The 12,762-nt window shown below is 37.4% G+C and overlaps 1 protein-coding gene across 1 annotated transcript; it reads left to right on the top strand.

The window, feature by feature from the left end:
- Positions 1–10,238: 10,238 nt before the first annotated feature.
- Positions 10,239–12,091, top strand: LOC130433210 (cortexin-2). The gene is made up of 2 exons (XM_056762959.1): positions 10,239–10,450; positions 11,765–12,091. Exon 2 carries the CDS (start codon positions 11,849–11,851, stop codon positions 12,080–12,082), a length of 234 nt encoding a protein of 77 aa, XP_056618937.1. The 5' UTR covers positions 10,239–10,450; positions 11,765–11,848; the 3' UTR covers positions 12,083–12,091.
- Positions 12,092–12,762: the final 671 nt, after the last annotated feature.

Raw genomic sequence — 12,762 nt, 5'->3', positions numbered from 1 at the left:
TTTTCTTTTGTTGATTGTGTACTTGATCCCATTACAAACTTTACGTGTTGTGTCTTTTTGTTTTTTGCTTTTCATGTTGAGTGACATTAATGCTGCACTGCGGCTTACAAAAGTCATTTTATTTAAAATCTCAGACAGTTGACCCAAAAATATGAATTCTATCTTCATTTACTCACCCTTGAGCTTTTCAAATCTATACATTTCTATGTTCTGATGAACAAGGAGAAAGATATTTTGAAGAATGCTTATAAACGAACAGTTTTTGGCCACTATTGACTTCCATAGTAGGAAAAAGGACAATGGTAGTAAAAAGTGCTCCGGAACCGTTTTCTTTCCTACATTCTTCAACAATTTTTTTTTGAGAAAATGTGTAAAGCAAGTTTTCCTACATGTTAGTTTATGGTGGCTAATAACTGTTTGGTAGCAAGCATTCTTCCAAATATCTTTCTTTGTGTTCATCAGAACGAAGACATTTACACAGATTTGGAATAATGTAAGGGTGAGTAAATGATTTCCACTTTTTTGTGCAATGTTCCTTTAAAATGACTGTTTTACGAAAAAATATTTGGGTGTAGTCAAAGTCTCGCTGCTGTCACAAATGCTCAAGTACAGTACAACTGACTTGTTGTTATTGGCCAACCACAGCTGCAATACAAGGATGCGTGAGATGATGTTGACCGTACCAGTCAAGGGCCAAAAATGACTCCATAGTCATTTAACTGCCCTGGGCCCTTGGTTTTCTTGTGAATCTGGATTGAATGTGATATCTATGGCTCTCTGACCAGATGTTGAGCACATATAAGGATGGATTATGGCTCAGCTCAATGGGACCAGTGCCCCGAGGCCTTGAACTGCCAGAGACCTCAAGCTGAGACGCCCGCAGTGACCTAACATCTGAGAACACGGATTTGCGAGTAGAATTGGTAATGATAGACAAACTGTGCTTGAATTTGTGCTCCGGCACAATGAGAAATAACCAAAGAAATGAGAAATTATGTTTGTCTAAAACACCCCTCAGCACTAAGGCCTTCTTGCAGTTTAAAATTCTAGTCTACAGTATAATAAAGTTGAAATGTGTTCAACAATATAATTATATTCAGTCTTCTAATTGCAATTTCTTACAGTTGCTTTTGTATTATTAGTTGTATATACTACAATGTTTTTATTATTTATTATTTATAAATGATTTAATATTGCATCTATGTAAGGTGCTAAGAAACTGTAGACCTAAATCATTAACACTTATCCCAACAGTCATACAGGCAAAATCTAGAGTTTTATTTCTAATAATACTTTTTCAAGGATAATTTTACTTTGTAAAGTTTTAAATGATGAAAAATGATTTCTGCTTCTTCCTGGAATGTGCTGTCGCATCCGCAAGTTTTCACACCTTAAACATCCTCCAGCGAAAACAAGATGACAATCACATTTTGCTGTTTGCGAATTCGGCGTGCACGCTTTTAAATTCCAATTGAAGTTTTTCCCATTCCGGCCCTGCTTTCTCAGCACTATCTTCTCTGAATAGATATGAGCTCCTCCACTCAGAGAGAAAATAAAGAACCATGATCTTGAACCATGAGACAGGGGACCTTGATTAAACGCTTCCTGATACTTTGCTGGTTCTCTCTCCCCTTCTCTTGTTCGAATGCAGCTGAGATTAAATTCTCGAGCTTCAGCTGCCCTCGTTCTCTCAGAGGTTCTGCTAGATTCAGATCTGAAGAGGTTCTGTGAGTGAATAGGGTAGAATTGACTTGCTGTTCTATTTGCAAAAACAAACAAAATGATTTCACACAAAAGCAGTGGGATTGAAAAGTAGCACTCACACACTATGTGTACTGTGCAGAATCTGGGCAGTTTTCGGTCATCTGTGTCTGTCCTTAGTGACTTTTCAGTGCAAATAAGTGGCAAATGACTTGGTGGACAGACTAACAGCCGGATTATTCTCCATTTTTTCCCACAGTTTTCGGTTCAGTAGTCATCGGGTTTCACAGAGAGAGGAACTACCTGATATCACCTCAACAAGTATCATCTGATTCGTGCCCGAATACACCTTTATTTTTCTTTCGATTGCATCTCACTGTCTCCGGCTGGTTGTCAGGGCGTTGGAAGTGAGAGGGTTATTAGAAAGGTGCATTCTGGGAAACCATGAATGCCTTTCATCTCAGACCTGTCAGGCACTTTAGCGTTTCTGTTATGTTATGCCTCGCTGCTGCTGTTAGATTCATATCTTAAAAATATCTGCTCCGTTTTTTATAAATTTAAAGAATGTATACAGTCTGCAATTTGGTCTATGTGAATTGATCTATGTGGTTTATATAGCGATGTATTCCGCCCGTTGAGTTTGTTTGTCGGTGCGTGGTGGTTTTTTTTTTGTCTGTTCCACAATAACACAGCTGAAGGGATGTATACAGAACTGAGCATGAGAATAGACACTGCTGACAGCATCATATACAACTATGCTGACTGCGTATGTTTGCTTACGTGGGCTCATTATATGATATGAGGCACTATTTGGCTGTTCTGTTTACAAGAATAAAAAGTATTTTTTTGACACTTTCGCTTAAATTAATAATAGTGTATGTCTAAATTATTAAATAAACAGTTTGTTAGAAAGTTGAATTCAAAATCCATCTCATTAAAATCAATATCAACAGCTTTTTTGCTAAACATCGTTCTATCTTTGTTCTCAGAATGATTTGTTTTCACAAGTTTGTTAGATTTACGAAGAGTTTTAGGGGATATGGATGTTGACTTCTGGCAAAGTTTTTATATTTGCAATTGTTTGATATAATATTCAATCACACACTCTTTATTCATGTGAATTCATTGGATAATTTATAGTTTGCTTGACCTTATGCTTTATGAAAAGTAAATTAAAGTGTTACAGTCACACTTAGAATAAATACATTTAATTATATATAAATTAATATTATAGAATTAATAGAATTGGAATAAATATTAAGGTAAATCTTTTTATCCTCAGACAGCTTTGATATTTCTCACTACATGAGACACGGTGTTCATTATGTCGACTTTTACAGATTTATGTTCTGAAGTAACTTTAACAGATTCTTTTAACGTACACAGTGTGTCTTCCTTCTATTACATGTTACAGCACCGCAAACCACACAAGGTTTGGATTCAAACCCTAAACTGAAGAGAAGCACATGTGCGAGTGAGAGACAGACCGCTAGTGGACTGTGTCCTCACTGCAGTGACTCCCAAATTTAAATGTATATTGCAGCTACAAAATGAAATAACAAGAATGCTATTTGTCTCATTCATATTTTAATAGTTCAAGTCAATAGATTCATGGATTCGTTTGATTGATTCTTCTGATTCAATTGAGATGAGGTGAAGCACATACAGTATGCATGAGAGTAAATGGCCTCACTGGTGTATTGCAGGTACTCTGTTGGCTGCTGCAGCCTTTAAATCCCCAAAGATGGAACGCCATAGAATATTCTCCTCCCGTTGCCATGGTAACCTTGTCCCATTATGGACCCTGCGCTAAAACACAGTGACCAAACTTAGCTCAGGGAAGCCTATTTTAAATGAACAAATGTTCATCTACAGTACACACACTTGGGGATTTTGAGTTTTTCTCTGAAAGGCAGATGGATCTGAACTGGTGCTAGGAGGTTGCAGAAGTGACATAAAAATGTCAAAGTGTATGACTAACAAACTTGGACAATCATAAACCAAGCCCTATTACATACAGTAAACTGCAGTAAAACATAATTAATGCAGATTAAACATAATCTACTGTTAAAACCATAAGGAAACAATGGGCTTCTGAAGCCCTAAACTTAACTCAAACCTGATTGGTTGATGGAACCGACGAGCAGGTTAAGTCATGAATTTAGGTCATGGTAAATAATCTGGCACAAATTCATATTATGATTTCATTGTTCTTGAGCGTGTTGGAAACCTTCAAATATTAATAATGATTTTAAATAATTCACAGAAATGTCTTCATCTTACTAGAAGTTAATGAAACAATTATGGATAAATATTCTTACATTTTTCTAAATCTGACTTCATTACTCCCGTACAGAACATCATTCTTTTTATTTTATTAACAGCCCTTCTCAGCCACAAATCTTGGTGGACTTTTGCCTATTTATATGAGACTTTTGAAAATATCACATACTGTATATTGGCCGAATACAGTTTTGCATTAAATCTAACAACTTTATCATGATACTGTGAGTATCTTGAAATGTAACTTAAATGTAATGTAACTTTTCTCTCTTCCGCAGAAGAAACCCCTGGCACCCATTCACTTCCATTGGTAAAGTGTCCATACAAAAGAAGTGAATGGGGGCCAGTGCTGTTCAGTTACCAACTTTCATCAAAATATCTTCTTTTGTGTTATCTGGAAGAAAGAAACTCATTTGGGTGAACTATCACTTTAAGAGTTGACAATTTGTATGGGTGGTCACAATATCAGATATGTATTTATAAGGATATGTATATATATATATATATATATATATATATATATATATCAGATATGTATATATACGTATTTGTGATAGATATTGAAATGTTTCATGAAAATAAACAAATAATGCCGATTGAATTCCCCCTTAATACATCCGTAATTTGCTATTTTGTATTTTCTTTTTTTATTATTCAATGAATCACGCTTAACATATGAGTGTAGGGAGGCAGAGAGAGATTTTAAACAGGTTGTGCGGTTTATTTACCATAATATCTGATTTGTAGTATTAACACAACATTGATAATCTCTGTTTTTAATATCACGGTGAATAATATAAAAAGCTAAAAAAAAAATGAAGGCCCACCTCTAGCTCACCCATAAACCTACCATCGCTGGGAAGAAAGTGGATCATGCTAACATTAGAAAATGAATCTGAGATTCAAAGTCACCTGATATTATAGTCAATTGCCATGATATGGACAGTCCCGGGCAGTAGTACAGTAACTCATGTGTCAGTGAAGAGCTACGTGCTATGGGTGGCATGTCCGGTATGTCAGACAGCCGTGACACACCCCCATTACGGTAAGGGCTGGTTCCATCCAGTTTCCTCTGGTGTACCAGGAGCCTTTACTCAGCACTTCTGACACTTTACATCGATACAGCAACACACCTGTCTCTGTCTGTCACCCACTCATAAACTCTTCCTGACCATCTCACTAAACTGGCAGCCCTGCCTGCTCGCCCCACCCTACACGCTACATGTGCCCCCAACTCTAATAACCCAACAACAGCCCACGCACGCACATGCACATTTTTTACCCACTTTTAATTAACCCACAATTCATGACCCTCATTCCAACAAGCACTCAAACAAACACATAGCTAGACACAGGCTGGCATAAGTCAAAGCCACATGCCATCTTAACAACTGCAGGACCCACGTACATTACCAGCTGTCACAGGACATCTGCTCTGTCACCTGATGCCGGGGATTTTGGGTTTGAGTAATACACGTTCCTAAGCCAATGTCACGATTGCATGAATACACATCATTGTCAAGGCTGGTTTATTCTGGTTAATTGCTGGAAAAACCAGTTTGCCATACCGGAGACCAGTAACTAGACAGACAGACAGATGGATGAAAATGTGGAGTCCACATTTTTTGTTAGTAATGGCCTCTGTGCCAAGTCGTTGGGGTCCTATCTCGTACCCAAGGTGCGGTTTTAACTCCTAATACCTGTAAACACTGTTTGTCCCTGTCCTCATTCCCATTAAAGCTCAGGTTTGGGGGGATTGTGGATCACGGAAATGAAAGAGTGATCTGATGAAACGAGAGCAGCGAGATTGAGTGTCCCTATCACAGGTTTTTAGGGCTTTCTGCACTGCGGTGGTCCCTGTAGAGGGGGTCCTGAAAAACACCAGGTGCAAGGCTTTTGCAGATTTAACTCATTTTAACCGGCATAAGACGTTATACGATTTTCTCATTTTGCAGCCAATTAGCTTGAAACTCTAGTGAGCTAAAAATGGAACACTTGTGGTTTTGTGGTAGCGAATGTGAACGTCTGAGAAAGATGAGCTTTAGGAAGAGGTGAATCTTGAGAACAGTTCCATTCCTACTGTGCATGTGTAATGATGGAAGAAAGCCAAAGAACACAAGACATAAAGCAGAAGATACTGCTCTGAGACTCCCTTTCCGTAGATGAGGACATCGCAGACTAGATTGCCAGTGAAAGAGGAAAAGGGTCCAGACTGAATTTGATAATTTTTAGGGAGCAGTTCACACCTTCTCTTTTAAAGATTGTTCATGCGTTTAAAGCTCCACCAAACCCAACACAAAGAGACTTCTGTAAAATGTCAAGATGTGGTCACTGAGTGTCTTCCGGGGAAGACAAGCCTTTGTTGGTCCTGGACATTTATTTCTTATTTGAAATTCCAAGACATAAACTGACAGAGAAGTCCAAGCACTTACTTAAGAATCTTAAGTTTGCAAATATAAGTAATACAACACCTGACTGATCAGTTCTGACTTCTATTTCTTCTCTACACTTTATAAAAAAATAAAACTCTAGCTTAGCTCTGTATACTGTGTTAGGTTATATGAGACCAGTCTTATTTTTTGATTGCACTTATGCTTTTGTTGTACTTTTTCTGTCCCAATTTCTTTCATTGCTTACCCCACCTGTAAGTCGCTTTGGATAAAAGCGTACTAAATGTAAATGTAAATGTAAGTAACCGTAGTAAACTTTGAGTACACAACTAGTTAGACAATAGTATTTCAAACTATGTGATATTGGCTAAAGGCTCAATAGGCTACTCAATTATAAGGGTAAACACCACTTCAAGCCAAGTGTATCAAGTACAAGTTGGCCTACACGCCATACGTACTTAGACTTCTATGTACATTTATGTCATGGAATTTTAAAAAAAAGACTTAACGTGTACTTCCTATTATTGTACTGATAGAATACATAAAAAAATAAGGCGCTTTTATACAGTAGGATGTAAAATCACAAGGTCACACACATTAAATCTTCCCAATTATTGTTGTCTCGCCGAAGCTTCATTTTCCGAACTTTTTGGCTCTCGCCCGCCTACCTGGTTATGCTGACAAAGCACTTGAGATCATTTTCTAATGGTTTATGCTAACATTCAATTAGTCCTGTGACCGTTGCACCTCCCCGCAGTTAACCACTCGGAACCGCAATCTTCCACAGGTTCCTTTCTTCAATTAAATGATGTGTCTCAAAACGCGGGGCTGAAAAATGGCCCGAGGGTCACCACTGTCAGACGGTTTTCTTTCCTTTGTGACTGCCACCTTTTTTTCGTTTTCTTTCACAAGATTCTTCTCTGATGAAATGCACAACGTTCATTTCAAAGGCTGTGTCGCACGCTTTTGTTCTGTAGACTCGCATTCGAATCTATAAACAGAAGTTATCCGGAGCTTTGATGAAAGGGAAGAGTGTTTGGACTGTTGATTGCAATAAACACAAGTCTCATGCATCAGTGACATTTAGGCTTGAAAGGTTTGGATGAGATGCAGTGTTTAGGATCACCCTCTCATGTTTGCTGTGAAGAAATTCATCAGAGGTCACCGCAGGCCTGTCAAAACATGCTTCAACACATGGACACATGGATAAGAAAATAGAGCTATAGAGACAGAACATTTTCAATGCAACCACAGAAAAAAAGTCATTTAAAATCCTCTAGTTTGGAGATATCATGCACAGCGCTGAAAATATTGTGTTTTTACGTAAAAAAAAAAGATAAATGTAAATGCAACACATTAGCGTGGTGAATGTTCTCGCTTTTTTCTGTTTTCATTTTAGCATTCCGCTTTGAACATCTACCTCATTAATTCAAATGCCCGTCTCAACTGAATAATAACCATCGATAAGATCATTAATCTTTGAAATATATGATCACATATCTGTGGGCTGCCTACGGTTTCTTCCATTTGCATCCATATTAGTAGCAATGCGAATGAATCAGTCAAATGTTTCATTACAGTAATATTTCTGCCGGAGACTGCAGCGCGGTAGGCCTACTTTGCAGTGTTCGTTTTGTAATAAAAACCAAAATGGCTTGCGAAAGAGATTTAGCAAGAATTGGAAGGTAAGTGATTTTGCTAATATTTCTCTTTGATGATGGTTAATGTTGTTGTTTCTGCTGCTGATGAAGGTTACAGTAGATGAGAACAATAACTGCTACAGCTAACATTAAATTATTGTAGTTACCTTTCTCAAAGAGTTGAATTCCTAGGCAAGTGCTAACTTGCATAATTAAGTTAATTATACTCCTTGATTAATTAATCAATTCAACTTCATTTTGGCAAGTCATGATCCGTCGGCTACAAGTCTGCACTGTTTACTGACAAGAAATAGTCTCTTTACATCAAATATGTGATGCATCTGAGTCTGTTACAATAAATGGGGAAGATAGAGAGCGCCATCTACACATACATTCACAAAACAATGGAGAGAAAGGCAGTGATGAAGAGTGGGACTCTGCTGCCCCCCAGCGGTCAGAAGATAGATTACGTGTTCGTGGAATTTATCTATTTAGAAATGTGTTTCACTTCTGTTTACAATCATATATGCATCTTATCTATGTCTAAATATGATGAAGGTTGTTAAATGTTTACATGTAGAGGTACGTTAAGAACCATTTTCAGGCATATTTATTTACTATATTGCATTTGGTCTCTGCTTCTTAGTTACAATGACCTCAGAAGAAGATGGAAGCAAACCTGTTGGTGGAGAACATTCTGTATGAGCACCGGTGGGGTGCACTACAAAATAAAATGGGTAGGTGGCGCTGTTTACATTAAAATCGACAAGAAAAACAGTGTTTCAATGGGACTATAAGAAGAGGGCTTGTTCACACATTTCAAATAAAGTTTGACAGAAAATAACATTCAACAATAGATTGTTTTAGTTTAATGTAAGATGTTTAATTCTGAAAATTACTATTACAGTATATTTTAATTAAATGTAAATCTATTTAGTGGAAGATTCTGTTTATTCTGTATGATAATTATATATATTAATTAATGCAAAAGCTATATATGAAGAGTTTGGTTCCAAAATGAGATCACTTTTCAAAAATCATGTTTTTAAGTATGTTCTTATTGTGTTAGTTAGCTGTATTTTTTTGTTATTATGGCTTAAATTGAAACAAACCAACTGCAGTTCTATTGATATAATTTAGCATGCACGATAAAAAACATGATTTTTTTTACATTTTTAAAAACTGTGTTATCTCATTTTGGAATCAAACTCTTCACATATACCTTCAAAATGCAATGCATATTCACTTTGATAAATCTTCCCTCCACGCATATATATGAATACAAATAATAATTAGTCAGACATCCTTGTGTCATCATCTAAACATTTTTTAGAGGTTTAACAAGAATTAGTTAATTTTGTGCAAAATTACTATAGCAAAAAAGAGATTTCAAAACATTTATAGTATATGTGTGTTTTCTACTATAAAAATCTTTGCTGGTGATTCTATAGAAAATGAAAAATAAATTAATTAATCAATTACTTTAGATTGTAATGGGAATAATCTTAAAACGACATTATTTGAAATGGTGATTCACACCCTTATTTTTGCTCTTTAATTTACTCATTTGAAGAAAAACAAATTATGCTAAATTCAATATAATTATTTGAAGTGTTCAATTGAAATACATTTTAAAACGAATTGATGGCGAGGATGTTATTGCGTGTTCATGGCTGAATATTCCTTACACTCAGTCAAACGTTTAATCTGTCAGTTAGCTGCTCCATAAATAATGTAATATTTTGCATGTTCACATGTTTTATTCAAATGTATTTATTGAATTATAGCTGCAGGCTGTATTTTTTAAAATGTGTAGTCGTCAGCCCAAAAATGTATGTACTAAATGTATATACTGTGCTTTCTCAGACATATCAAATGGCAACATTATGGCTAGAAGCTTGACAAATCCCAGTTTAAGCTGACTGGCCAGCATTCATGAGCGGCTTACGGTTACATCAAAGCTCGCTGTATTGGAGACCGTATCATAAAACACGTAAATCCAGCAAAGTTCAAATCGGTGACTATTTTTAGCTAGTGTTTTTATCACACATCAGTGGGTCTGTTTTAAACCCTCCGCCTTCACAGAAACACAGGTTTACACTGCGCTTTGGCTGGATCACACTTGTCTCTCACTAGCCCAGCTTTACTGAACGCACTTGGAGGGATTGCTATGGCAACTGGTTGCTATGGGTGATGTGACACCACTACATGCTCATCTTGGTGAGGGAAAGAGGGAGTTGGACCACAGAGGAGAGGAATGGAAGCAGAGAGCAGCAGATTTTATTTTGATTGCCGAGCAAAATCGACGAGCCGGGGTGAAAAGTTGTGAAAACCATCTGTGTCTGGGTGGACGGCCGTGATGGAAGCTGTCCGTCTCTCTGGATATTTTGGGTCTCCATCACCCACCCACTGATGAATCCTCTTCACTAACAACAGGTGAGAAACTAATGCTTTCATTATTCTTACCTTACTGTATGTTTACAATGTCTCTGTTTGAACTGTCACAGCTGTCCAAATGCAATCTGGGGGTTTCAATATAGGAAACAATCTAATATACACACTGCCACGTGAAAATGCATAAATACAACGAAAAGAAAAATGGAGACGTGTTAGTGCACGTTGTTTTTTGGAATCAAAAACCTTGAGTACCCAACGCCGGTGTGGTTGATTTTTAAGCAACGCGTTGTATTCGTGCGATTGCAGATTATTTGAGAGAAATCTTCGCATCAGTGGCTCACACAACACCCTTGTTAGATTTAGGGAAATTGAAGCAGATATCACAGGGAGTGCCGGGGCTGATCGTGAGTGCTTGCATCAAAGAAGTGAACCATTGAAGGGTCACCGGCTGCCACAGAAACAGAATAGGTTTTAAGAATGAATCAGCCACATCAGATCAGAGTCGTGTTTTGGAATGAAAATGGATTAAGCTGCTGTATTAGTTCAATAGGATCGGAGGGATGTGTACTCAACGCTACTTGTTGTCCACGGCGACAACATTTTTTTAATGTGCATCAGTAAAACTGTATGCACTGGAGTCATTGCATTGTGAAATATTTCTGTACACAGTAATAGTAGTCTTATGTAACACTGTCGATAACAGTGAATTTGAGGCCTATGTTTATATACAGTATAGATGTATTATATACATGTGTGGTTGACAGAATCATTTGCTAATTCGTCCTACGGTGTGACAGCAAAATTTTGAAAAGAAACTAACAATGGCAATAAATCGAATGCTATTTTGTATTATAAATATAAATAATATAAAACAATGTAATATAAACAGTTCTTTATGTACTATTTATTCGTCAACTGCCCACGTGTATGTGCAAACCCAGCAAAATTCCTGTTTTTCTACATGAAAACGGCTTATCATTAACGTCAATGTTTGAGAAGTCAACTTTAATGTTTTGTGCGCAAAATAATACAACGTAGTGTCAATAAAAAACCTTAATTTGAGTATTTATCATATTATACATAAAAATTTGAGTGCAGTATCTCACAATGTATCATACAATCTATCATTTACAGTAATAAACACATACTGCCTTAAACACGCATTATATATACTGTACATATCATCAGTCACATGTATGTGCGTATATTCAGATTCTTAGTAACTAGCTTTTTCTCATATTTTATTAATATATATGACAAAAGAAATACATTGATGAAGTGATGATATTTCACTTTCTTTTGTTGGATCGTGTATAGTTGTCTAATAATCCTGAGTAAATTGTGTGTTTCTAGAATGGCTCTAAACAGGAACCTGTTGATTACAAACCTGGTGAAAACGGCCTTGTGCCCCTGACCCGTGCCGGAACGCTGGAGAGGATGGCCGAACATCTTCACAGCAGCACGCTGTCTGCGTCTGGGGCCACCCAGCCCATCCCTTTCCTCACGCTGGAACAGAAGGCTGCCTTCGTCTTTGTGCTCCTGCTCTTCATCTTTCTGGGGCTGCTGATCGTGCGCTGCTTCCGCATCCTGCTGGATCCCTACAGCAGCATGCCGAGTTCCACGTGGACGGACTATATGGAAAAAGACACGTTTGACTACCGCATCGCCTGATGGTTACCTCACACACCACCTCAGAGCTGACTGTGCCCGTCAAGTGTTGTTGTGCAGTGGTGGTGGTTTCGTGTACTCGGCGGTCTTTAAAAACTGCACTTAAACATACATCGTGTTTGTATGTTGTTACAGGGTTTTTTAATGGCAGGTTCTGCGCTTGCAGATTTCACCACAATCCACTGATGTCACGTTCAGCATAGCTGAATAGTATTAGCGATGACTCATTTATGTTTTAAACCAGGCAAATAGCTTTATTATTGTAATTAAAATGATTTTCTACGTCTGAGGAACAGCAAATTAAAGATTGCGAAATTACGAAGAAATTAGGTTAATCCACTTTTGAATTAATCATTCCACACTTATCATACGAAGCATGCGGCATTGGTTCCGGGATTATTAAACCCCCTGAGCTCAACGGATGGAGACTTTTGCCTTATAAATCCGTGTGTTTACAAAATAGCAAGATAAACCGGCCTTGCTGTTATTCAGCTAAATGTCAATCATCGTACTGACCTACCAGCCTCTTTGGGCAATCTGAATGTTATGATTTGACAAGCTCTTTGTCTCCCCGCCTCTCTCTACAGTAATGGGAGTCCGATGTTCTCCAGTATTTGCCAATGGACTGTTCTATCAGATGTTCACCGTCCTGGTTTTCAGCACAGTCTGGTTTTCCCTTGTTT

This window comes from Triplophysa dalaica, chromosome 12 (genome assembly GCF_015846415.1).
Source record: "Triplophysa dalaica isolate WHDGS20190420 chromosome 12, ASM1584641v1, whole genome shotgun sequence".
NCBI classification, from domain to species: domain Eukaryota; kingdom Metazoa; phylum Chordata; class Actinopteri; order Cypriniformes; family Nemacheilidae; genus Triplophysa; species Triplophysa dalaica.
Note: the sequence above shows the minus strand (reverse complement) of the source record. Positions and strands in the feature narration are given on the sequence as shown.

What these genes read in the sequence shown, in the direction of transcription:
- LOC130433210 (XM_056762959.1), top strand. Translation starts at nt 11,849, where the DNA reads ATGGCCGAACATCTTCACAGCAGCACGCTGTCTGCGTCTGGGGCCACC.